General features: G+C 45.0%; 1 protein-coding gene across 4 annotated transcripts in view; it reads left to right on the top strand.

Moving 5' to 3' along the window:
• LOC119378124 (potassium channel subfamily T member 1) overlaps window positions 1-26,615 on the top strand; it is a 613,885-nt gene that overhangs the window by 238,354 nt on the left and 348,916 nt on the right. The window contains exon 1 of one of the 4 annotated variants that reach the window (XM_049415519.1): window positions 12,929-13,148. The exons of the other annotated variants lie outside the window; for them this stretch is intronic. Within the exon in view, the coding sequence (XP_049271476.1) occupies window positions 13,114-13,148 (35 nt within the window). The 5' untranslated portion in view covers window positions 12,929-13,113. Of the gene's footprint in view, window positions 1-12,928; window positions 13,149-26,615 lie in introns of those variants that run through there. 4 annotated transcript variants of the gene reach the window in all.

Raw genomic sequence — 26,615 nt, 5'->3', positions numbered from 1 at the left:
ATTATAATTTTGTGTAATAGTTTTATGTCCTGCTTTGCATTGCTTGAATGTTTTTCCCCCCATGTTATATCGGATAACGGTGTTTTTGATGCTGACCAAACAATGTGGTCCGAAGTTTGTAGGAATCTTGACAGGAAGTTTGTCTAAACTTCCTATAAAGCGCGTCGCATTAATACGTCAGTGACATCGTTGTTACGCCTTATACTTTCTGTATGTTCGTGCGTGCGTTTGTATGTGTGCGTGCATATATACACAAGCAAAACTGAAAAATTTCGGGGGGGGTTGACCCCCCCGCCCTTGGCTACGCCCCTGTATGCGGGTATGTGCCACACGTGACTGAGAGAAAGAGTTACATGATGTACGCGACAGGTATTAAATGCGAAGCATTTCTTAGCGAACCTCAGACACTTTGGCCGTTTCTATCTACGTATCTATCTATCTATCTAGCCGCCTACGTCTGGGCGCTCTCCTAGTCGTCTCCATAGGTTGTAATATACCAATATTTGCACAGCATAGGATGAGTGTATAACGAACACGATTCACTGGTCATGACGTGAATAACGCAAAATACCTGTCGCGTACGTCATGAAATCCTTTCCCTCAGTCACGTGTGGCACATACCTGTATACCAGAGTTCATGTTATGTGGGTATATGCCTCAGGTGATAACATAGTCTCAATCAACGCAGTAACCGCGAACATACACATTGACACGGAAGGAAAGTGATAATAATAGTAATTGTTGGGGTTATACATCACAAAACCAGGATATGATTGAGAGACGCCGTAGTGAAGGGCTCCGGAAATTTTGATCATCTGGTATTCCTTAACCTACACTGACATGGCACAGTACACGCGCTTCTAGCATTTCGCCCCCATTGAAATGCGACCACCGCGGCCGGGATCGAACGCGCGACCTTCGGGTCAACAGCCGAGTACCGTAACCACTACACCACAGCGGTGGACGCAAGAAAAGTTAGGGAACTGAAGACAGAGCACCCCTGGAAGACGCTGGGCTACCATCCACTCGTCCATGTGGTCCGCAAGGTCGACCACGTGGATTACGCAAAACCCGGGGTCAATGCTTCCTACAATAACCCTGCCGAGAGCAGCATGTCCCTCATGATTACCGGTGACTTCACCATTGATTTATGAAACCCAACAACGCCTGGTTCTTAGACGGCATAAAAGACGGCTTGGATGTGGACAGGGCATCACAAGACCTCGGTGCCACGTCCAGGACAGTATCCATCATAGATCATTTCTTCGCAAGAGCCATCTGCGGTTTCAACCAGCTCTACTATACCTCGCATTTCACTACACTTAGACCGTTCGTAGGCGCGATCACGAACAGATCCGATAACAAGTCCTATCCAGCTGCTGGTGCTCCCTGATCACGGTGATGATGACCTTATTCAAGAACTGCCAAGGACCCCTTCCACACATGCATACAAGTTCGTGAAACGTGCATGCGTTCTCCGTCATAACGGATAAGTATAAGCACATAACAACTGTAACGCAACTGTAACAACTGCACCTGTGACTGCAACGTACGTGCAGTGTGCCTGCTCGTGCCACTCGGTTGTGTATATATCTAGGGAAACTTTTCTGAATAAAGCTTAGTTGCGAGTAGCCCCTGTCCTGTGCATCTGTGTTCCTTCATTGTCCTATTCAAATTCGCGCTATCGAGTATTGAAGAATATAAGCACTACATACCAGCTTACTGCGTCATGTGTTGGTAACACCTGTGTTGCTGTTGGCATCGTTAAGCAACTGCAAACAACTGGTTTATAACACATGTTCGACTGTTCAAAATATGTGTCTGCGTATACCATTTGTACATTTCTCGAGCGTCATTCCACAACGTCTCTCTCAATGTAAAAAACTGCGACACAGGCCACCTTCACGCGCATGCTTCGCATAACATTGATTCCCAAGGTACGTTGGATCTGCCGAATTTTTTTACGTTATTCATGTCATGACCAGTGAATCGTGTTCGTCATACACTGATCCGCTGCTATGCCAATTTTGGTATATTACAAGTAATGGAGACGGCCAGGAGAGCGCCCAGACGTAGGCGGCTAGATAGATAGATAGATAGATAGATAGATAGATAGATAGATAGATAGATAGATAGATAGATAGATAGATAGATAGATAGATAGATAGATAGATAGATAGATAGATAGATAGATAGATAGATAGATAGATAGATAGATAGATAGATAGATAGATAGATAGATAGATAGATAGATAGATAGATAGATAGATAGATAGATAGATAGATAGAAACGGCCAAAGTGCCTGAGGTTCGCTAAGAAATGCTTCGCATTTATAATAATAATAATAATAATAATAATAATAATAATAATAATAATAATAATAATAATAATAATAATAATAATAATAATAATAATAATGGGGCAAGCGATGAATACTCCATGGCGGCGATGACATGACCATGACAGCGATGGTAGGATGGACCGCCTGGACACCGGTCTCTTGCTTACTGGCGTCGCGCAGCGTGCATGACACATGCCTAAATACGCAGCACCTTATTAAGTCACCGGGAAAGCCCAGGTATCAATCAATCAATCAATCAATCAATCAATCAATCAATCAATCAATCAATCTGCCTGTCAGTAACACATTTAATCAAGTTTCATTAACATAAATGCAATCACATTGCATTGATCAAGGTTTAGTGTCATTCTTCTAACGGCTGTTATCCCTTTTCTAAACCATCGAATGAGTCGGCAACGAAGTAGGAGGGGCAGAGCATGGGAAATGAGGCAGCTATTTGCCAGCAAGCTGTAATTACGACCCCCTTTTTAAATTATTGATACACGGTAACGTGCCTTTTCTGTTCTCTATTTGCCCCTGAGTAGGGGCAAATGCTTCGTCCGTTCGCAAAAAAATAAACAAGCACTTTACTGGCGCCCCTGTCTGTAAGGGCGCTTGTGCGTCTGAGTGAGCCGTCGTAACTCACCTCGTACTATTTATTTTTTAATGGGGCTATTTTCAGTAAGCTGACCACTCCGGCTTCGCGTCCGTGACGATCGGCTGCCTGTTCGCACCCTAGCATCCAAACTTGACACTACAGGCCGCCCGGTTTGGTTGTCTGCCGCCTCTAGGCGTCTCAGAAGAGTGTGTGCTCTTTTTATTTCTTTTTACCCTTCTTTATTTTTGCTCGCGTTCAGTTTACCGGACGTGCCAACGCATACGCTAAGATAGTAAAAAACTCCTCCGCCTGCACTTCAAAGGACTGACTGTCGGCACTTGGAAGGTGGCGGGGGTCGTGGGCTCATCCGGTGCGTTCTGTAGCTAAGTTTGAACACCGTGCAGAAACGCAGAGTAGATTTGTCATCACATACGTAATCGCGCTTCTCAACAGCGTGGTGCTATAGTGATCACAATCTTCCCGTTATATTTTCTCGCAGCTACAACTTCAAATCGGCTGTAAATTGCCCACTGTGGTGAAGTTTCGATAGTGTTTCGCCCGTCGGCCTTTTCTGTATTTTTTGCGCGTGATTCATCTTCATTAGTAGAATTTTAGGAGATCCTATAAAAACGCTTCAGAAAAGGAAGCAACAATACAAATATACAGGCAAACATCCCGCATAGGCACCTCTAACTGATCCATATCACTGGCACTCGATAGTATCGGCCATAGGTCGGCAAAAAATGTGGAGCTCACTCAGACTCACTCATGAAATTTATTTTGCTCTTAGAGCTCACTAGACTCACGAAAATTTTCCTCAAGCGGACTCACTCGGACTCAGACTCACTGAAATTTTTCTCAGCCGGACTCACTCGGACTCAAGCTCACCAAATTATTACTCACTCAGGCTCACTCAGACTCAGACTCACGGCCCTATCTGAGTGTGAGTAAGTCTGAGTGAATCGACTCATGAGTCCGTTAGCGTATAATTGGCTTTATCGGCCATGGTGTCAGTGCTCTTTCACACCAGTAAAGCAGAGCACAATTGGTGCTCTACTTGGCGCCTTTTGATCTCGTACCTTCAAATATGAGTTATGAGTGGTTGCAGTGACTCTCACGAGATATTTTTATCAAGAACTTCCTGTGAAAGAGTTTGCGGCAGCACGTCACAGCACCTCCCCCCCCCCCTCCCCACTGTAACTCACGCATCTGGTCAATAAATATTGAGGAGCGTATGAACTCTAGGGCTTTGAAGTATGGGAGTCGACGGGAGCATAAATGTGAGCCGACATAAAGCTGATAGTAATGCTGAAGTGGTGTAGATAGAACTATAGGTCCGCCAGAAGGTGTGGAGCTCACTCAGACTCACTCAAGAAATATATTTTGCGCTTAGGGCTCACTCGGACTCAGACTCACCAAAATTTTCCTCAACCGGACTGACTCGGACTCAGACTGACTAAAATTTTTCTCAACCGGACTCACACGGACTCAAGCTCACCAAAATATTACTCAGCCGGACTTACTCAGACTAAGACTCATGGATCGATCTGAGTCTGAAGGAGTGTGAGTGAATCGACTCACGAGTGAGTTTGCCGACCTGTGGTATCGGCATTTATGTACAGCGTTTGGCTTAAATCCTATACAACAGGGGTTGATGGGGCAACGACATACGTTGGCGTCAGTATTGCTAGATGCAAGTTTGCACATATTTTCATGCTACGTATCTTTTCCAAGTTCGTATAATAAACGATTAGATATTCTATCGATGAAATGAGAAAATTCTTGCCCGACTTACTTTGTTACTTAGAAGCAACGTTTTGATGCTACAAGCTGCCATGATCAGTAACAGCTTTGACAATGACGTGCTCACGGCAGGCCCTTAGCAGGGGGGGGGGGGGGGAGAGACTAGGGCCCCGGGCTCCCCCGAAATTTTGGCGAAGTACGTGTTTTTACCAGAAATAAACAATAAAAATATGTGTTTTCGTCAAATAGTCATGGTTTTCAGCAAGTGGGTCCTCCCCGAAAAGAAATTCCTGGCTACGGGCCTGGCTCACGGTGTTACTCTCATCTGTAAGCATGTCGCCTATATGCCCACGAAATCGTCCGATCTACGAATGTATGATCCCACACTTCCAAATCTGCGATTTCCTGCTATCTTTTCATTGCTTTGAATTTGATTGCCGCACTTCAGTGTACGGCTGGTGTAGAAAAATACCTTCTTGAATAAAGTGGCAGAAAAAAAAAAAGAGACATGCTGCTTGAGTTCTTGTGCAGTTTCTGTCGTGCTAAATCACACGACGGGATGACGTAGTTGCCGACGTACTATACGTGTGCTGCGGTTAGGCGGCGTCATGCCATTGCACTTACAATTGCAAGCGTTGTTTTGCTTACGAACTGGTTGTCGACATCGAGAAAGTGTCGTGTGCCGGCTTGCAGAGATACGTTGTACACTTGATCGCCGGTCCGTCAGTCAGAGAACGAAGGCACAGCTAAAACCCAGTATTTGTACGTTATATGAAAGAAGGAAATACGGTGCCTGGTTGGCTAGTAGAAAACGTCACCTTTTAGATTATATTATTCGAGCAGCGGATTTGACTATTACAAAATACCATACTAAATACTAGAACTATTCGGATCTTTCTTGGAAGATGCATGTAGATCATGTAACCACTAATGCCAATCGCACGCTGGGCTTTATACGCCGCAACCTTTCTCTTTCATCTAGCCGTGTAAAACTACTTCTTCATAAACAGGGCTGGGCAAAGATACTTCGAAATTGTATCGCGATACGATACAAGATACTCGGGCAGAAGGTATTTGAGATACAGATACAAGATACTCGCGGAATAATTGTATCCGATACGATACTTCTCAATTGTATCTTAAGATACTTCGATATATTTGCAAATTTGCTGTTATAGATCTCTATAATGAAGCAGCAAAGGCCTATGTAGAAACGTCTTTACTTGAAGAAAATTTCTTAACTGCTACCAGCTTTGTTTAATTTTAACAAAATACTTGTTTGTGTCACAAGATACAAACTTTCTTGTTCAAGGCGTATTAGTATCATTTCTAAACGACTTATTGGGATTTGTTTGGCTGCTTAACAAGACAGCTCTTTAACTGCTGCGCTGTTGTTTTTGCTTCACACTTCTGCAGTTTATTGATGTCGCTGCCCTACTTGGCGACCACCTAGCTGGTTACCATCTACTTGCAAGTGCCTCCGCACGATGGCGCAAATACCGCTGTGCAGTCTCACCTTGTCCGCAAGCGCATTGTTTTCGTAATACCGCATCCACCGACAGGTGTACAGCAGCAACAACGTTGGTAGCGGTATTGTTTGTGACGCGTCGTGTAAAGACGATGAAATACATAGTCGGCGCTCACAATTAATTGAGGACATAAAACTGCAGTGATTTTTCATATTTTACTTATCTGCTGGTGTAAAGCGTTCGTTAGCAACATATTTACTGACGTGTAATATTTTACCATTTGTTCTCTGAGAGAACCTGAGCCGCCAGGAAACGTCTCAGACGTATTCTAGCGGCACAAAACGCCGCATGTTTTCACTGCTATTTACACTATTGCCACTTCTAGCTCTGCTTACGTGCGGATTTGTAACAATAAGAATACTTTAAGGAGACATAAAAAAAGGAAAAAGTCACAGTTTCGCCGCAAGGCCGAAGCAATGAATGCCATAGCAAGAAACTAATGCTATATGGAGTGAGGCTCGCAAATGAATACTCTCAGTTTGAACAGCGCTCCTGTTGCAAAGGCGGCCGAAGCAGCGAAGGAAACTAGCGTGCTTCAGGTGTCGAGATGTGACACTTGATAGTTCGCGCTCATCTTCTGTTTGTTCGTTTAGCGGCGTCCCTTGAGCTCGAGTGGCTTTCGTACGCTCCGTAACATGAGCGCGGACATCACGGTGAAAGCGTGAAACATCCCTCTTCCCCTCAGCACAAGAAAACCGCGCGAGCAGACAGCGGAAGGGCAAGGTTCTGCTCGCCGACGACTTTTAAATGCGCCTGTCGCGCTCCTAACGCCATCTCGCTGGTAATGAAGAAACGCTTATAAGCGCAGCCGTCTCTGAGTCCGTGCAGCGGTAAATGGTGTGTATATAACGCTCGCCGTTATCTACGTGGAGGATCTGCGTTCCGTGGCGTAGTGGCTAGCGCCACTCGCTGCGGAGGAAGAGGTCCCTGGTTCGATTCCGCGCTTCGGAAGCATTTTTTCTGAATTATTTTTCTTTGGGGCTTTTATATATATATACATACCTATACATATACGGTGCATGACGGCGGCGACGGCGACGGCAAAATCCAGCCGAGACTGTCCATATAATTGCTATCGCAATAAAAGGAAAACGGATATATTTAAATCAAATAGCAAGGTAGTTCCGTATTAAACAATCAAAGTGAATAAGTATATAGTTTGTTTCACGTAAGTAGAACCCAATATTCAAAAAACAAGTGGTTAACCGCCGCTGAATGAAACCAAAAGTATTTGGTTTGCCGTTATGTGGCACTCGTTATGGTATGTTTTGTACTAAGCTTAACTGGTTAATTAAATAAGGTCAATTATGCGACATTCCGACGTTTTTAATATTCACTTTAGGGCAAACTGCGCTTCGACACATCGTAGAGCGAATTTAAAAACGACCGACCCAACTTTTTTCGTAGCGTACATGCTGCGTGGTGAATATTTTCGGGCTTTTAAAGAAAGACCGCGAAATATGAAATAAAACCACGTTCGCAGACAGTTAAAAAATAAAAATAAAGCAGAGAACGTATTTTAGCAGCAGGACAAAAGACGTATTACAATAAAGAGACGGGCGAAAAACTATGCAGACGAAAGACAGCAAAGAAAGCACTTGTACTAAAATCAAATTATCATTAAAAGAACTTCTTGAATAATTTAGCATGAAGAACAAAGATGCAGTACGTCAAAGCATTTCCTGTTACGTAAATGCTTGTTATATTGCATCTAACGTCAGCACCGATAGTGGGACGGTTGTTAGAATCTCCTTTGCATGTTAGTCGATCTGATCGTACTATGCAAGTCAAGCTTGCATCCAGAAGATGTTTCAAATCGCTGATGTGTGAAAGACGCGAGACGCCAAGCGGCCCCATTCTTGCATTCTTGAGACATTGCAACGAAGCATCACGCAAGACAACCTTCGATGGCGACAGTATAGCGGCATCAGAATTTGTGCAAAAGACGTCGCACGCATTGGAGTACGCAGAAGGGTGCAGGGTCTATGAACGAGTGTCATGACATCAACACAACTAAAAAGAAAGAAAACATCTAGAAAAAAAGGTAGGCTGCGCGTAGACGTTCGCACGCTTGTTTTTGTCGCGATGGCTCAAGCGCCATCACATGACTCTGCTCCACCAATAGGGACTCTTAAACATCATCACCTGTGCTCGCTGGAGCGCTCTGGCGGAAATATACAAGGATGTTACTGTCGTTAGTTTTATTCAGGTCGCTTAGTGGCAGCAATATCAGCTTGAGAACCGGAATTCCGGTCGACATTTATTGTTTTGCATGGTGGTGTTTCTATAGCAGTATCTTGTATCTTAAGATACACGATACATTATTGAATGTATCGGAAATACAGATACAGATACTCGTTTTGCAAGACGTATCGCGATACAGATACAAGATACCCAAAGAGTATCTAAGATAGTATCGAAGATACATGTATCTTCGATACTGCCCAGCACTGTTCATAAATCATTAGTCCGTTCCAAACTAGAATATGCTGCATCTGTGTGGGACCCCAGTCAAGAAACGCTCATTTATCAGCTTGAATCCATCCAGAACCGGGCTGCTCGTTTCATTCTTTCTAACTATCATCGCACCGCCAGCGTCACTTCCATGAAAACAAGTTTATCATTACCTCTGCTTTCAGAACGTAGGAAAATATCTCGCCTCTGCCTTTTCCACAAGGTATATTACAACAACCAGATCCTCAAGAATAAATTGATAACCCCTTTTTCTTACGTATCTGCTCGCATCGACCATCGTCATAAAGTTGGCATTCCGACACGCCACAGCAACCATTTTTACAATTCATTCATCCCCCGTACGTCAGCAAGTTGGAATCACCTTCCCCGATCTGTCGTTGAGATTACTGATAACCCTAAGTTTAAGGCTGCTGTAACTAACTTGTTGTCATAATGGTATTTTTGTAAGATTATAGTATTACCATTTTTGAGTAGCTCTTTTGTTTTCCTTTGTTTTTGTACATGCATATATATTGTCACATATTGCTGCAACGATGCGTTCTTTGGTTCATATGGGCACGTGCTTGTGTTTGAGTGTTATTTCGTTAGCGTTGATTCCTTGTTGTATTAGACCCTGTTTTGCTTTGCATTTCTAAATCATCTGTTTTTTGTTCTTTTTCTGTGCGCTGTTTATTGTTGGTTTTCTTCATTGCATCTATGTAACCCCTAAGTTTTTTTTTTTTTTGCTATGTTGTATTAAGAATGTAACCCACTCCCCTCTGTAATGCCCTCGCGCCCTGAGGGCATTGAAATAAATAAAAATAAATAAATAAACTGTTATGTGAGAAAGCAAAAATATAGATCGAAGCGAGACCAGCGAGCAGACATTCTGAAGAACATATTATATTTCGGCCCGTATCTGTAGCACTGTTCGCGACTTTCCTTACGTTGCAGTGCAGGGAACCGTGCCACCATTTCGCGAGTGTTTTAGGCTGTTGCGATAACATTTCGCGTATACGACGCGAGTAGTCGAGTTTATTCTGGGGCTAACACGAGCGCCAGCGATAACGCTGGCGCTCGCCTTATCTCACCTTTTGTATACTTAAAATAAAGAAGACATTGGTCTATTTCATAACGCCAGCACGTTGCGCACATTTAGTGCCTGCATGATCATGACTAGCAAGATAATCCTCAAGGAGGCAAAACGAATACACATATATAGAAAACTCGTGCCTGTTGGAGTGAAGTGGTAAAGCGGATTAAGCATATGAATTAAGCATATTATGAATTAAGCATATTATGAATAAAATCTTCAAACCGTGTTCACTGTTACGATCCGGGCTTTGCGTATGACGACAGCGAACATGACAAATGAGCCCTCAGGTCATGACAAATGCGTCATCTGCTGCCTCCGCCCCTCAGCAGTATATACAACGTAAATGTAACTTTTCTCAAAACTGCCGGAACAACTAGTGTACCGGCGTTTCATCTCGCGATCATTTTGACATCCGCGTAGAAACCCCGCATAGAAAGTTGAAATACACGTGATTTTTTAAAGTACAAACTGAACGTCGAGGTATTCGTGAGATTTCGCCATCGACGAAAGACGAGAAAGATTGAAAGCTTGCCGCATCGTTTGAAGTGCGCGAAGGCATAATTCAAAGCAAGAACGGCGACAAATTCATTGTGAAGCAAGAGTCGACTGTCTGGTCGATGTGCGCCGTCACCTTTATGCATGCTGTGCAGCAATATGCTCAATATTTTAAGATTTTGACCTCGAGGCTAGAGAAGGTGTTGTGAAATACTGCGAAGGCGTAATGCCGAGCCACTCGCTCATTCCCTCACTCTGGATTTTTTTACGTGTGTTGGGGGAGAGGCAAAATGGCTCAATATTGGCGACCTCTGCCTTTACACTGTCTTTATACTCGACGAACCAACTACATCAAAAGATAGTTGCACGCCACCGATGGTATAATATAAAATAGAACATTATTATTCAGGAGCAAACAGGAAAAATGCTTGTGCGTGGCTAATTTAGGTCCACGTTTAGGAATTGCTTAAACGGTGTGTGCTTTATGACAAATCAGATATTAGGGAAACAAAACTAGCCAATATACCATGCATTGCTACCTGAAGTACGTGCTTTGTTTGCGTTAACAATAGCTATAAACGAAAGGCACTGTGTCATTATAAGGCTCATTCTTATAGATTCTACACAAACGCCGTGCCCGCCGGCACCATCCTCGCTAATGCCTCAGAGTCATAGGAGAAAAGCCGCACCCATATACAGCATCTGTTGTCCATTGAGGTGTCACAATTATTCTCTATTGAAGAGAACTGATGAGCGGGCCGCGTGCGTACTACCGACTTAAAGTATTGCGTATTATACATGAAAACGAAGAAAACATTATTCAATGTAAGCATGAAAAAAGGCCGTACAAAATATCCTCTATGTTGTAATATGAACTCTCAAAACATATAATTGTTGGGGTTTCACGTCCCAAAACCACGATATGATTATGGGGGACGCCGTGGTGGAGGGCTCCGGAAATATCGACCACCTGGAGTTCTTTAACGTGCATCTAAATCGGACATCTAGCATTTCGCCTAATATGGACCTAATACGGATCTCTAGCATTTCGCCTACATCGAAATGCCTCCATCGAGGCCATTTCGCCTCCATCGCGGCTGGGATTCGATCTCGTCACCTTGGGGTCAGCATCCGAGCACTATAACCACTAGAACACCGGGGCGGGTGAAATCTCATAACAAAATCGACTGAAAACGAAAAACCAAAGCTATCAAATATCCCTCTTCAGAAATCACAACACGTCCACCGATGTTATGTATAAAATACGAAATTGACAACCTCGGGCGCTTAGTAATATCTATGCGCACTGCACGCTTGCAAGTCTGCGTGCTGCTGTCGTAGTCGTCCGCACGTATGAATATAGTGCAAAAACACGAGCTGATCCGGCACGCCCATTTTCTGTAGCGATGTTTTGTTGTGAACTACGTGCAGCGGATTTTTTTTTTTAGCCCGATGGCGATTCAGATATCTATTCTTAAACATTATTATCGCTAAGACGTCACTAGAATGAACCCTTGTTGCAATATAATTAAGCGAACTGCGACAAAAAACATGCTGAGTTCGGCGTAATAATATTCGCGAAGTCGACAATACGGAGGAAAACGCGTTGATGTAATGAAAATATCATGCTGGCCGTCACATTGCATGTTTTCATGTTCTATCTTTGTCCATTTTTTTCTTTTTTTTAGTGTTGTCCCTATATACGGAGTGTGTCCACGAAAATGAGCAGGTGGCGCATTTGGGGCCAACCCTTGCGCATTCGAATTCGCATGAGCAACATGCATACATCCGTGTACTTGTCTGACAATTTATCTTGCCAGAAAAGCTTTCCAGTAGAAAACACTGACATAAACAGAAAGGGAAGATGACACAACGCAGTTGTGTCGCACTTTTCTTCTCATGTCAAGGTTTTCTGCTACAACCTTATCGAGCTATGTTCAACCAACCAGCTCAGGCAACCGCTGCTAAGAAATGTAGTAGTCGCTCGATTAAAGCGCAGAAACAAAGACAGAAAGAACTACTACGAGCGCGTGAACAATGGTCACAACCCTGCATTCTTCCGTGCAAAGCCTTGAGCCGGTCGATGACACAGTTTCGAACAGTCCCGACGTTGGCGGCGTCCTTGGCCTTCTTTTATGCGTCTTTGTTTCTGCCTCAAGGGGTAACACGTGACTCAGTAAACGCCGAGGCGCAGCGCCCGAGCCAACGCTGTAAAAATAGGCACCAACTTCACTCGACGACACCGTGTACATTTCTCAACAATGACGCAATCGGGCAACAACAACAAAAAAAAATGTTTGCTTGGCCGCGCTGCTTTCGGTCCTCAACGCTGGTTGGCGCCACAGGCGCGGATCCCGCTGCAGTATCGACGTGTTTCGGGATGTTGGGCCAGGCCGGTGGGGGGTGAGGATGAATGAGGAAGAGGGGGGCTCCGTCCTGCCGAATTTTCAGTAGCGGCCCCATTCTCCCTCCTCCTTATCCCGTGCAGCCGAGTGTACCTCTTCCTCCGAAATCCACTTCCCTCTCCCCCTCCCCCTTTTGCGCGCCACATGGGGGTCTGTGCTGACGCGAGTGGCATTTCCCGCTTTTTTTCCCCCGCCCCCTTTCTAGCTTCTCTTATTGTTTCTTTTTCGGCGGCTGCCAAAGTTGAGCGGGCAGACAGAGCGGCCTCTGAGGACGGCGAGGTCCTCGCTAGCTCCCGCGTCGTATAGGCGGCGTGCTCGTCATCTTCGTTGTTGCTTCCTCCGAGGTGCCCTCGTTCGTCGGCTGCTGTCTTCGCAAGCTGCCCCTCATCGTAGCCACCGCTGCCGCCACTGTGGTCGTCCCTCGGGCATTGCTTATCCTCGGAGCAGTGCGATGAAGAAACTCTCGGACGCCCACAGCGTGGCAAGGTGCGTTGTCGCAGTCTCGCCTCGCTGCGCCCCACGCTTTTTTCTGTCGCGCTCTTTCTGAAACCTCGCGCTATAGCATCATAGACGACGAGTTTCCGTCGTCACGCACGCAGACTCAATCACGATGATTGAACGTCGTTGTCTGTCGTAACTAAGGATGTAACGCGTCCCCTGCCGGAACATCGCGAAATCTTACTCTTCGAGCCGTTCGGTCTGATGCGGCACGCAGCGGCGGCCCTGTATCGGCTTGACACGGAGCTCGGAGCCAAACTGTGTGTGTAGCATAGCACGTAACGGATAGCGCGGCATGGTTGTCACGTGCTCAGCAACTCATCATTTTGTTAGCTGTCATTACTCGACTTGTGCTCTTTCGGCGTACCCCGCTGAGATGTTTCTATTGGGATCTTAAAACTCTAGTCTACGCAGCGTGTCCGCTATTAGTTTTTGCTTCGACGAGTGCTTTGCCTCTAGCTTGTATACTCTGGAGGCTCCCGCCCGCATCATCTACAATAACACAAAAACGTTAGAAGTTGTGGCGCTATTATTCCGAATAGTATGACAGAAGGAGTCGCTTCAGTTGCGCTTTACTTTTCTTTACATTAAGCAGTCTATTTTCTTTTTTTTAGTACTAAACAGCGCATATCCGTCGAATAATCGTTGTCACTGCTAAAAAAATGGTCGTCTTGCTGCCTCACAGAGGCGGATTTGGGATAGGTTAAATGTCGAACACCAAAGAGTTCTCGTATCGCGAGTGATTTATCCTAAAATATCTCTCACCCATGAACCCGTTATCATATGGTTTCAAAAAAAAAAAAGCAGACCATTTAGGTCAGTCCATGGATTTATACAAGATAGAGAATATGGACCGCTCACGTCGGCGCGTTGCAACCGTTCAAGCCGATCGGTCAACAAATGGCGCGCACCTGATTTATTTGTCTTTACTGTAGAAAATACTAGAATGAAACAAATTCGGAATGGCTGTGCAGTGAAGAGAAACAAATTCTACAGAAACTGTTTGTCCCTTGTGCACTCGTAAGTGAACCAGGGTCCGAATGCACGAAGTTCTTTGGTTGTATAGGGGGATGTTTGGCCATTGGTAGGCCGCTTTCCCTAAAGAAAAAAAGTTCGCCATTTCGGTTGCCTAGCATTTCCTTTGCGAATATTTTCAAAGAATATTTATCGATCTACTGGCCCAGAGTCGCGAAGATCCGCACTGCGTTCAATATCTGTAACGATGCGTAGCACGTCATCATTTCTTTCTTTCCTGTGCTTGATGTTACCTTCCGCGTGTTCATTATATGTTTTCATTCCTACTTAAGATGCAGTGCTCTTATTTAATATACCACATGCACAGCAGAGACGCAATGGGGAGGCCGAAGATGTGAAAGAAACTTCACTGCACAGTTTCCTCTGTATGTATGATTTAAGGGCCAATCGTGTAAATGTATAGATACAGCGATTTATTTCAGAGAGTTGTCTTTCTGCGTGGGGCTGTCTATGCTTGCTTCAGTCACGGACAGGGGGAAGCCGTTGTCTAGCGTGAGGTACGTAAGGGACCTGGCAATCATCACGCCGTATCGGAACTTGGTGGTCGCTTTTTGAAACAGCAGCTTCCGATATGTCACAAGACTGTCTATCGCATAGTCCCTTACACCAAGTGCCTGACAGCGCTCTTATTGCACGTTAAGGAGACCACAGAACCCTAGCCCTTTTTGGTGACGCATCCCGCCTCTCACCTGTTTAGCCGAGTGGTGTTCAAAGTCCTTCACTGTCAGACACAGAACTTTCGGTCTACCTGCACGCTAGGAGAATGTGGAGCAGAGTGTCAAACGCGCGTTTCCGGAAATGAGGTTCTCGGTAGGAGCAGGAGGATAGGAAGCAAAGGTTAAAGGTCAGCCAGACGCGCGTCGGGTTTGCTACCCTAATCCGGGGAAAGGGGTTTAATGGGAAGAAAGAAAGAAAGAAAGAAAGAATAGGCAGGAATGTGCTATCAAGATAGAACCGTCCTATATATAAGTCTCCTGATGGCTGCCTAAATAGAAGAGGCGTGCATGCGTTCCAAGTCGTAATTTTCTAAACAAGAAAGAGCTGCGCATGTCATATGGGGATTCATCATTCATTGCTGCAGCTGAACAACTAAACACTAGCTCATTGTTTGGTATGCTCCATGGCTGCACGAACGTTCCCGGAATTAACGACCACTGAAGAAAGTACTCCTGACAGACTTCCAGCCTAAACCACGATCTCAAGCCGAGAGTTCTCGGCTGCTTCATGGAGCAATTTCAGCTTGATATCCTGCTTCCGATGCATTGGAAAAGACGCCCCCCCCCCCCGCCTTCCCTCTTTTTTTTTTTAGGGAAGGAAGAAGAAAAAGAAACGAGCAGCAAATGTTGCCTCGGAAGCGGCCAAAAATTTGTCATGGATTCATATTTCGTATAATAGAACCATTCCCTTCTCTTGAAGTGGAAGGGCCCACAGAACGCCGTTATATTTGCAGCTGCAAAAAGAACGCGGAGTACTTATCGTGCCACTGCTCTCGATTTCAATCTGTAGAGCTTGCCGCTCCACAAAGTAATACAGGCTTTGGTGAACGCTTTAGACTGCGTAACGCCGTCTGTGGGAGCGCAGTCTCTCAACACCCTCTTTCTTTACCGTCTCTGTAACCTTTCTTCTCCCCTATTCTCCTTCCTCGGCGTATCGTAGCCTGGCAGACGCCTTTCTGTTTAAAATCCTTGCATTCTCTCCTTTTTCCCCTCTCCTTTTCCCCCCTCTCCTTTCGTTCGATGCTTACCCATCCTTATCTTCTTATATACGTTCATAGGCAACTAGAAAAATAGTTTATTTCCTTTGAAAGTACTGACGAAGCTCGTGAATGAATAACGTTAGAGTAAAAGTGTGACATTACTTCTATACAGCATTAGTTACCTGCTATATAGTGTAAAGAAAAAAAATAATAGTGTGGCTTTACGTTCCAAATCATTATGTGATTAAGCAAGAGGCACGCAGTAGTGGCGAATTCCGAAATAATTCTGACCATTCGGCGCTAAGTGCCTTTGCACTTAGCACCGATCGAAATGCGACCACCATGGCCGGGAATCGAACCCGCGTCCTCGATCTGCACATGAAGAGGGCGCACAAGAATCCATCCCGCTTTCAAGAACAGATGCAGCAGCGAGAATTCGTTTGCTTGCAAATTAAGCCATAAAATCCACATGGAACGCACCAAGTTTCCGGGAAACACATCTGCACCGACTGGACCCATCTCTGCGACTTCGTCTTCCATCTGGACTCTCTCACCTCGATAGAACAGTACATTGCCTATTGCGAATTAGTGTCGCTCGTACTAAATCTTTGGCCTTCCACATCGGGATGGAATATAGCGCTGCTTGCTATCGATGTGGTCTCGGCCGCTGTCCTCGCTATAGCGCGCACAGGCCGTCGCTAACTGCCGGGCTGGCCCATCTTGACGACAGGCCGTTTTCGGAAAAGGCAATCTTAGAACTCCGACCGAAACAGTCGTCGCACAGGAACTCGGTCGAATCAATATTCTATTTTTTTACCCGGCAGAGACCTATTAGAGGAACTATAATTCTTCCGTTCGTCACCTTTTTTTATTTATTTCGTTCGCCTGTTTCTGTCTCTGCTCTTCTTTCTTTCTTTGCTGCGGTAATTGAACTTGCTCCGCTTTCCAGCATTCATTATTCCTTGAAGGAGAAGCTTTTCCACTTTTTGTATAATAAATGTATTCTTGGCTCGACACAATGTTCACTTCGATTATTTCGCTGCAACAACGGCAGCGTTTGTCAATGACAGCCATTTCTAAAGAAAGAAAGAAAGAAAGAAAGAAAGAAAGAAAGAAAGAAAGAAAGAAAGAAAGAAAGAAAGAAAGAAAGAAAGAAAGAAAGAAAGAAAGAAAGAAAGAAAGAAAGAAAGATCTAGGGCTCTTCGCTTTTTTTCTTCATTGACAACTGCGAGGTAAGAAGGCAGAAAGAGCACGCATATAAAAGCAGGGAGATTAACCAAATGTAATTAGGCAAAGGTAGTTATCCAACATTATTTAACCAAAGGCAACAGCTAGTCAATCCCTGATGGCATCACTGAACACGGGGAGGGGGTCCGGAGCAGAAAGGTAAGTTGGCTACTTTCATAGTATTGTTTCATGGGTGAGTTAGATTGTATGTATACTGATACGGTTGCGCTTTCTAAGACGGGGACAAATTAAGGCGCATACAATAGCAAACGCCTGCCGGTATAGGGATGATGGCTGAAGGGAATAAGGTCGATGGCTGCTTATCGCTGCTAATTCTACAACAAATCTAAACAAGTTTTCGAATTGGCTTCGAAACAGTATGTTCTTCTGCTGAGGTGAGGGCAACTGACTCTTCGAGATATCAACGGCTCAGCACCATGTATGCATAGAATATTGTTGGACGCGACCCGAGCTCAACGTTTCCGAAGCTGAATTCTGAAAATAAAGATTATCTTGAAATGGTATGAGAAGCTCGTCGTCTTGTATTCGCTTTCTTCGTCCGCGTCGTTCTTTGTGCGCTGCTAGTTTAGCCAAATATTATCTCAAATAATGCTGAAAAACTGTTATTATCTCCCTCTGTTCAAGGCTTGTGCCTGGAAGTTACTGAAATATAAGAGGCACCACTCATTTGCACTTGTATCGGTATTCAGTTATTCGAATAATAGATATAGAGCTATACAACAACAGTTAGCTAAGCTGCTGCCGGGCACGTCGGGTAAGCTGCATTGTCCACGAGGAGGTGCTGAAAATTTCCTGGTTTTGCACAGAAAGTATTTAGCCATAGCTTTGAATGTACGCACTTATTCAAAGTAATCTCTCCTCAAATAAATGCCCCTTCTGCATTGTTATTTCATGTTTCCAAATTTATTTAAAAATAAATACAAGCTTGCGATAGGTCGTCAAACCAACTCTCAGCAGCATGTTTGACGTCAACAATGTCGTCGAAATCATGCCTCTTCAAGTGTTTCTTTAAATTAGAAAACAGATAATTTTTGGAAGGGATCAGGCCATGTGAATAGGAGCGATGGTGGGCCAATTAATTGGAAACCCAGGGTCTTCAATTTGACGGGCACAACTTCGGACGTGTGCGAATGTTCATTGTTGACTGTTCAAACATTTTGGCACCCACTGCTGAAAGCTTGCGCATGTGTACAATATTGGTGCAGATGGAAACAACAAGCTGCCGCAGATTCCCAGCAACTGGGCTATCTTTCTCGCAGATATTCGTCTATCACCAAGAATCAGCTTGTAGAGCGCATAGCTTGTTACCGGATCCCTCGAGGTTGTTGGGCGGCCACTGCACGGTTCATCAGTGGTAAAATGTCATGTCTTGAAACGAGAGAGCCAGCTTTTGAGTGTGCTATTCGCTGTGAGATCGGGCTGGAGGTGGCAGCACCGTCGCCGCTCTAGTGTGGATAGGCGTTTGTCGGCGCGTATACAAACGCACACAACAGCGCTTCGTTGTGAGCGATTTGACCCGATTTCCGGCAAACAAATTGCGTTGACTGCAGGTTTCTGGTAGTATGTGCGCTCTTCATTCCCGAATTAATGCACGAAGCGCGCCAGACGTTACTATTACTCGTGAGAGAAGCGCATTCTGCCAACGAACGGGGTTGGTCGCCTTCGGCAACAGTCGGCATTTTCGCAATGGATGACGTTTTCTTGTTTTATTTGTACATGTTCAACTTGTGTTCTATCTACTACGCACTGCTGTAGAGCGACTGAATTAAGTATTTACTTCTTGTCGATCGGGATACCCCGCAACAAACAAAAAAAAATCCCGTATTCCTGCACGATGAGTTCAAATAGCACTTTGTACACTGCGTGTTCAAATAGTCATCCGCATTTCTTATTCAGTTCTCCAATGTATTACAGTTGATAGGTTTACTGAGGAGAGCTATGTGGCTGACAGCCCTCTACCACTACAGAAGCGTTTGACACGCACACGCTTGTTTTTATTCCAGTAACAGTACACAAAGGTAACTGTACAGCACGGAACTTTCTTCGATTGATTACTTGCACGACACTAATGGAACAAAGGCCCGGTTATTTCACAGGACCAAAGTACGTTTTTTCACGCGAATTATGTCCGCTGCCTTCCGTCAATCTACTATAACAACGCAACACAAACGCTCAAGATAATGTAATGAAAAAAAGATGTGGCTTCGCGTCACATTACTACGACATAAATGTAAAGTACGCCGTTTATATTAATTCTGACCATCAGGGCTCTTTAACGCGTACCTTAATCTAAGTACACGGGTGTTTTTATATAAATTTCGCCACAAGTCAAAAAATGCACAAGGCAACCCAGTTGCGCGATTTCCGTGCCATTCTATTTTCTGTTCTTTTTAGGGGAGAATTTAAGTATCGAAGTGTCGGACGTGACTTCACAGAAATATTTCTGTGTAGTGGGACCAGGACCATACACAACGAAAGCTCGTCGCGTAACCTATAAACGACAGCCCCGAAGTTATACATTAACCACAACGCGCAAGTGCATGAGAGCCTTTTTTTTTTTTTTACCACCGAGTCGATAAAAGGCTATATTCACATGAGATTTAATGCTTTAGGACAACGCCAAGTGCACTTTGCAATGCGCTTGAACCACAGAGCGGCACCTACACTGATATGACTCTCGTGAACGGAGGGTACGACGACCACACACAGCACTCCCGACAAGTGCACTCACTGATCTTATTACAGTGCACATACAGCCGATCAAGGCCAAATGCTTCTTTACATCATGTTAGGCTTACGTACGAGCGGTTGAAGTTGCACTAACGCACGGAACAAACCGCCTTTTGAGGTCCTGCACGACGTACGCGCACATGCAAACACAACGTGGCTTGCAGACGACGCATGGAGCAATCCACACTAGGCGCGGTTCAGTCAGGAGCCGCTAGGTGGCGACTCCGCTCGATTTCGCGGCCAATAGGAAGTACACTTCTCCTCTGGTGTTTCTGACATTGCATGCAGTGTGAATGCCCTTTGTAGACTTTTCCTGGAGAAACAAAAGCTTCATGACGTCCGGTAACTCGACATACAAGAAACCTGCTTGCACCATTGCCATCTCACGCTCCGTCTGAAATTAAAACTAGTTATGAAAATCAGACACACCTCACACTGGCACAATGACAACACAGCATATCAAGCTTTTATATGGTTCTACCTTTATGTTTCAATTCTAAGGAAAAGGTGATAGAGCCGGCATCCCTCCTATTAGGCTAAACACCGCGCACATTGCTTGACCTTCTTTCTCTAAGGAGATGCAATTTGCCCTTGATGGCCCTAGCGACATTTATCCCCGTTCCTGTATTCCTTTCGTCGCAGTGCCCGATCTGTTCTTCCTCGGTATTTATAGCGCTTTCGTTGACGCGAAGTGATATTACGCGCGCAGTTTAAGAGTTCGCCAGGTATTATTATTATTATTTGGTTTGAATACATAGAAAACACGAAGACACAGAGGAAATAGGGAGGGAACAGGCTGACAACTGCCACCTAAAGGGGCACAACGCCTGCCTGCTCATTTGGGAAAGGGGAAACATTGGGGAAAGGAAGATAGGGGGGAAAGAAAAAGGAAAGAAAATAGGTAAGAAAAAAACAAATAACACAGACGTAAACACGAATAAGTGGTCACAAGGAAAAATGTCTATACGCGCGGCCAGATATGGACAGTAAAGAAGAAAAACGCACGCAAGTGCTCAACCTTGAGGGTAGGATATCACGATACCCCAAAGTACCATCCGCTATAATAACACCACGTGCCTGCATCAGGTCACACCACGCATGCGCAGATGGCCCGGTGAGCCCTTCTGCTCCCTCGTGGCCGCTGATCGCGACCTCGTTAACCTAAAGCCTTCTTAACTTATGGCTGAGCAGGTCTTATAGTGCGAGCTATTTTCAGCTTCCCGAGTTCCTCAAACAGGACATGAGATCGGTTTAGCAAAATGTGGATAGTATATGTGATGGGTAAGGGGCACGGCCGAGAAGGATTACGACGCAAAGCTTTAGCGTCTCTTTTTGTTACGGAAAAGCATGCATCACGCACTCTTCCCCCAGTCTCTGACGCATGCGGCAGAGGTCGGGCAAAGTTCGTCTCTTTATGTACTTATACTGCAGCATACCACGGTTTCGTTTGAAGAAAGCTTGTCGAGTGACGCGGCCGTGCGGGAAGCGGACTCGAGGCTGGCTGGACTGAGCCGGAAGAGGACGAGGGAAGAGGCGCAATATAATCCCCCACCGGCGTTGGATGGCGCGCTGGCGGAGCCATTAGCATTCCTCGATGCAAGCGGTGCAGGCGCGCCGTTGATGAGAACCGCGCATACGCGTGTACCACGCTGGCTTGACCTCCTCGAGCTCGGTCGTTTGTTTGCATGACTGATTTTGTCAAGAGTGATGCCGGCCAATATATCCCAACGTTGTCCTCATCTTCATGGTATTGAGTGAAACACATCCAACTAGACCAATTCGCAGCTCCCTATTTGTTCACTCGACTGCATACTATAGTGAGAATTTTACGTAAACATCAAGCTGTACCCATAAGAGAAAAATCGTGATCTAAAAGTTCTTACTTCTTTCTTGTAGAAACAAAAAAACACGGCGTTAAACGGATTTTTTTTTTTTTTATCGCACTACAAACGTTTTGCGCCCGGCAGGTCAAGCGCGCCATACAACATGGAAGAATGCTAAGCATTAGGTAGAATGCCTCTGCTGTCCATTATTATCGATTTTTTTAAACAAAATGCGCTATGACTTAATCTTGAAATGATGTACTTCGGATTGTGTCGCCGATATACGCATGCGCTTGGCCTTTTGAGTAGCCTTTTCCTTCGCTTTCAGACTCCTAATCGAGCCATCTAAGCTATCCGTGGATAATCTTTGCGCATATGCAGTGTTTCACAGTAAATTCTGCAGAAGCTAATTTCTAATGACAGTGCAACGAGATACAAAGATACAACCAAAGGCGTCTTGTTAATGGTCGCGCCTCGCACATGCTCGTAAATATTTTTTGTTGTTGACGCTTAATTGCTTATGACGATGAAGCACAACATTACCGTTGTCAGATGAGCCGTATCCTGCGACCATAGAAAAAAGAAAAAAGAAAGGAAACTAGCTACCGTAGCCCCTCTGTCAGCCGTTAGGAGGTTAGGAGTGCCGCTGCTCACTGGAATGGCGGCTCTTCTATCAACAGGCCTGCGCGCCGGTAAAAGCTGAAAAAGAAAAAAAAAACCTTCCGAACAAGCACGTAGTAAAGCTGCCACCGCGCCGTAGCGTCCCTGATTTTTTCCTTTGTCTTGCCGTAACTGGCGGTACACGTTTCGTGTGAATAAGATAAATAAATAAGGATAGCCCAGTGAGCGCATGTTTTCAACCGCAGGAAACACCGCAACGTCACGGTGAGAGAGCCTGCAGCCAGCTCATGTGAAACACATACCTGCCAAGTCTCCCGGATTACCCGGGAGACTCCCGGATTTTGAACGTTTCTCCCGGTTGTACGGGTCATAAGAAAATCTCCCGGAAATGGCTGTTGTTTGATGTCGCGACGCGAGGTGGGACGTTTCGCGTACAGATGCGCTACACGCAATTTAAAAATTGATCCTAAATCTGTTATAGGTTATATCAGCCGTTAATATTTCGTAGATGATGCGTTTGTGTACACACAGATCTATCCCACAAGTTATCTCGCCTTCAAAATTTTGTGTCACTACTGCTTTAAGTGGAGAGCCCAGCACTTAAAAGGGTAGCCGTTACCGATGTCTGTCGAGATGGCCCGTTCGCCAGCGCTCGATCGCGACCGTCCCCGTCTCAACGGCGTCCCTTATGGTCCCTTTCCCGACGAAATAACTGGTAAGCAAGCGACGACAGGCCTTGCACGTGGAGCGATGTTATCGCATGTGCCCTTCGCGCGACGGTGACGGCCGGGTCGTTTCATCGCTGCTTCAACCGCGTTCGTCTCTAGCGCTAGCGCGCTTTTACTCGCAGGTGAAACAGACGATGCGTAAGCGATGTTATGGGTTTGGACTCTGTACAGATCAGCGGTGACCGCAAAATCCCGCTGACAGTGTCCATATAATTTCTATCGCAGTACCCCCCCCCCCCCCCGCGCGGGTCGGCATACTTTTTACCCCCCCTCCCGCGGTTGACCCGCCACCCCCTCCCTCCCCCCCCCCCCCCCCCCCCCCCCCCCCCCCCCCCCCCCCCCCCCCGTTGAGTAGATCTCCCGGATTCCGTTTCTCCAAACTTGGCAGGTATGGAAACAGCTTGTGTTTCTGCATGACAATTTGTAGTCTTTCGGTAGCAGTCACTCACCGCGTTATGTGCTCGATGACGTGAGCAGACTTCATTTCGTTGTTCTCTCTTTCAATATTCAATAAAATCTTTTGTATTCGATATTCGGTTCGATATTCAATATCTTTTACCACTACTCGGCACTATTCGCTTCGAGATGAAATCTCACTATTCGCACACGCCTATTAGTCAAAAATATTTGCACAAATAAATATTTATCTACTTAGTTGCAATATTTTCAGCGTCACATCTCAAACGTCACGGTCAATAATTTTGTGTCCGCCATACCATTCATAATTACTTTTTCTGCGTTTCAAAGTTGTGCAAAAGGCGAAAATGCGAAGCAAGCAAGCGGCCCTATATCACGCTCACAGGAGGATCTTGTGTCGATAAACACCACAAAATCTATCTATCTATCTATCTATCTATCTATCTATCTATCTATCTATCTATCTATCTATCTATCTATCTATCTATCTATCTATCTATCTATCTATCTATCTATCTATCTATCTATCTATCTATCTATCTATCTATTCAAGTTGCTCTGTCATCGAACTCCTCTCTAGATTTTCTGTAGTGGCGTTACTTTTCATTTTTATTAATGTGTTTTCTTTTATTATTACTATAATACGCGAAAAGGGTGGGAAAGGCGTCAGGTAAGTAGATCTATGTCTCTTATTTTCGGTTCTGCAATAAACAAACAAAATAGGCGCGCTTTGACATTAACGTGCCACATTTACTCGTATGGTATGTTGTGACGTTCGAAATATGAAACTTGATGCTGTTACCGGTTGCGACGCTAGAGCGATCCTTATTTTCTCAGTCTGAAACGCGATCTCTGCTGTCGAAGAGGAGTTCGTTCCACGTCACATGCGGGGCTCATTCTGTCGGTAGCAGAAATTTAGTTCTATCTTTTTTTTTTCGGCAGAAAGGCGATATTTGTTTTTTTTTTATTTCTTTCCTATGTGAATTTTGTGCTCTCAGACAGCGACGGCGCCAAGAAATGCCACAATACTGCGAGAGAGATACTACAAGAATGAGAAGTCCCAAATAAAATTTGGTCTATGCGCATAAAATATATGGTAAAGCGTAGGATAGAAAACTGAAGCTTTATATTATGTCGTTTTCTGCTAGTTATTTGCATATGCAAGAACGGAAGGAGGGGGCTTCTGGAAGTACGGGCCTGGACAGCGAACGCACGTAGGTCCTTTGACAATGGTTCTCGCGAACTTTGGAAGTAGACACCGGGTATTTGCCGACGGACGGTGTACACGAGGGAATGAATTGATTACGATGTCACAAAATGAAAATAAGAAGAAAGCTACAAGCGCCAATAAGTAGGTCCTTTCGACTGCTTTGTGGACTTGTATGAATTTGAATACAAAAATATTATTACAATTTTAACTACTTTTTTTATTTCTTCTAATTTATCTAGGTTGTCCTACGCCGTTACACAATAACCCTTTTTTTATGATCGGCTTCTTCATATTTCCATTTGTCTTTTTTGCTATCTCAGTACAACCCGCCTTGTGGGCTCGTCCATTAAAACGGGTTCACAATGGAATCGGCACACACCCGTCACACCAGTAGAACCACTATTATGACGGACGCTGTCACGCAGCTTCTGTCATGACGGCGTCAAGGCGCAGTTGTTGCGCTTCGGCGGTTTTCTCGTGTCACTGGGGGGCAACATAGGGTGAAGTGCGGCTTCGGCGCTCACTATTTTGCCAGCTTCACTTCTGCTGGAGTTAGGATCGTCGCCGATAGGCAAATGTAATGTCGGGAATAGAAAAAAAGAAAGAGAAGTTAAGGAAGCGCGAAACTTTAAAAAATAAAGAAAGGAAAGTGCGAATCGAACCTATAGGAACGCTTGGCCACGAACGCAATGCTTTAACGCAACGCCACGAGGCAGCTTTCTTTTTTTTTTGTAATATTTATTATAGTGCGTATTTAGAAACTATTACAAACGGCGTGGCGTACAGCGTTGCAATAACTTCGGTATAATGAGCACACAAACACTACTAAGCAAGCATTCGAAGGCTAGGATAAATGCACTGTAAAATTTTAGGAAAACAGCAACGGTGGGAGTGTTTCTTAGAGTGCATTTGTAGGTTCTTTATGGGCACCTCCTGCCTCGTAATTATAGTGCTGTAGTTAAAACGACGGGCCCACTCACTGTAGTCACTTTCGATGGAATTACAATTATTTTCACCATACTCATGTCTGTGAGATAGAGCTTATGAAATAAACCGTCATGTAATTGATACGTAGAGTTGCACTCGTTATAAGCCATTAGCTGTGCGAGCATTAGGAACGAAAAGGAACTTCAAATTTAACTCTCAAAATCTTTCGCTAAAAATAATCGAGTACATAATAATAACTGTTCGGATTTTTCGTCCCAAAACCATGACATGATTATGAGAGACGCCGTAGTGCAGGGCTCCGGTAATATCCACCACCTGGGGTTCTTTAACGAGCACGTAAATCTAAGTATACGGGCCTCTAGCACTTGACCTCCATCAAAATGCGGCCGCCGCGGCCGGGATTCGATCCCGCTACCTTCGGGTCAGCAGTCTAGCACCATAACCACTAGAGCACCGCGGCGGGTGTTATGAACAAGCGGAGCTGCAGCGATAAAGACGCTACTTCTGTTGAAAGATGACCAGTCTGAAGGCGGCCGCATTACACCGTAAGCGAAATCGCCGCAAACGAAATCAGTTTCCCGCACACCGAGGAAGCGCGGGAAGAGCAACCTATAGCTACAACATATATTATCAATCGAAAACTTCCGAAATTAAAAAAAAGCGAGGTAACACTCTCGGAAGAAACGTGAATTCAAGTAGAGAAACGCAACAACCTCGATGACGACCGAGACAACAACAAGAACAACAACAACAACGACCTGCGTACACGCTCCGGAAACACGAAAATCGCGCTGCACCGCCTTTGCGAAAATGTACCATCGCCTTCGCGAGTGTTGGGAACAACTTCGTTTCCTTCGCGAGCATGCGTGCATACGTGGCGCGTAGATTCGTAGGCTGTTACAGATGGCGCGCGAGAAAATTGCTTGCATACGAGGTGCCGAGCGATTCTGTCTTTCCCGAACTGAACGCTTGGTCCTTTCTTCCTTTCTCCCACTCTTC

This window comes from Rhipicephalus sanguineus, chromosome 1 (genome assembly GCF_013339695.2).
Source record: "Rhipicephalus sanguineus isolate Rsan-2018 chromosome 1, BIME_Rsan_1.4, whole genome shotgun sequence".
Lineage (NCBI taxonomy): Eukaryota > Metazoa > Arthropoda > Arachnida > Ixodida > Ixodidae > Rhipicephalus > Rhipicephalus sanguineus.
The sequence above is the reverse complement of the archived record's forward strand: the minus strand, read 5'-3'. Positions and strand labels throughout refer to the sequence as shown.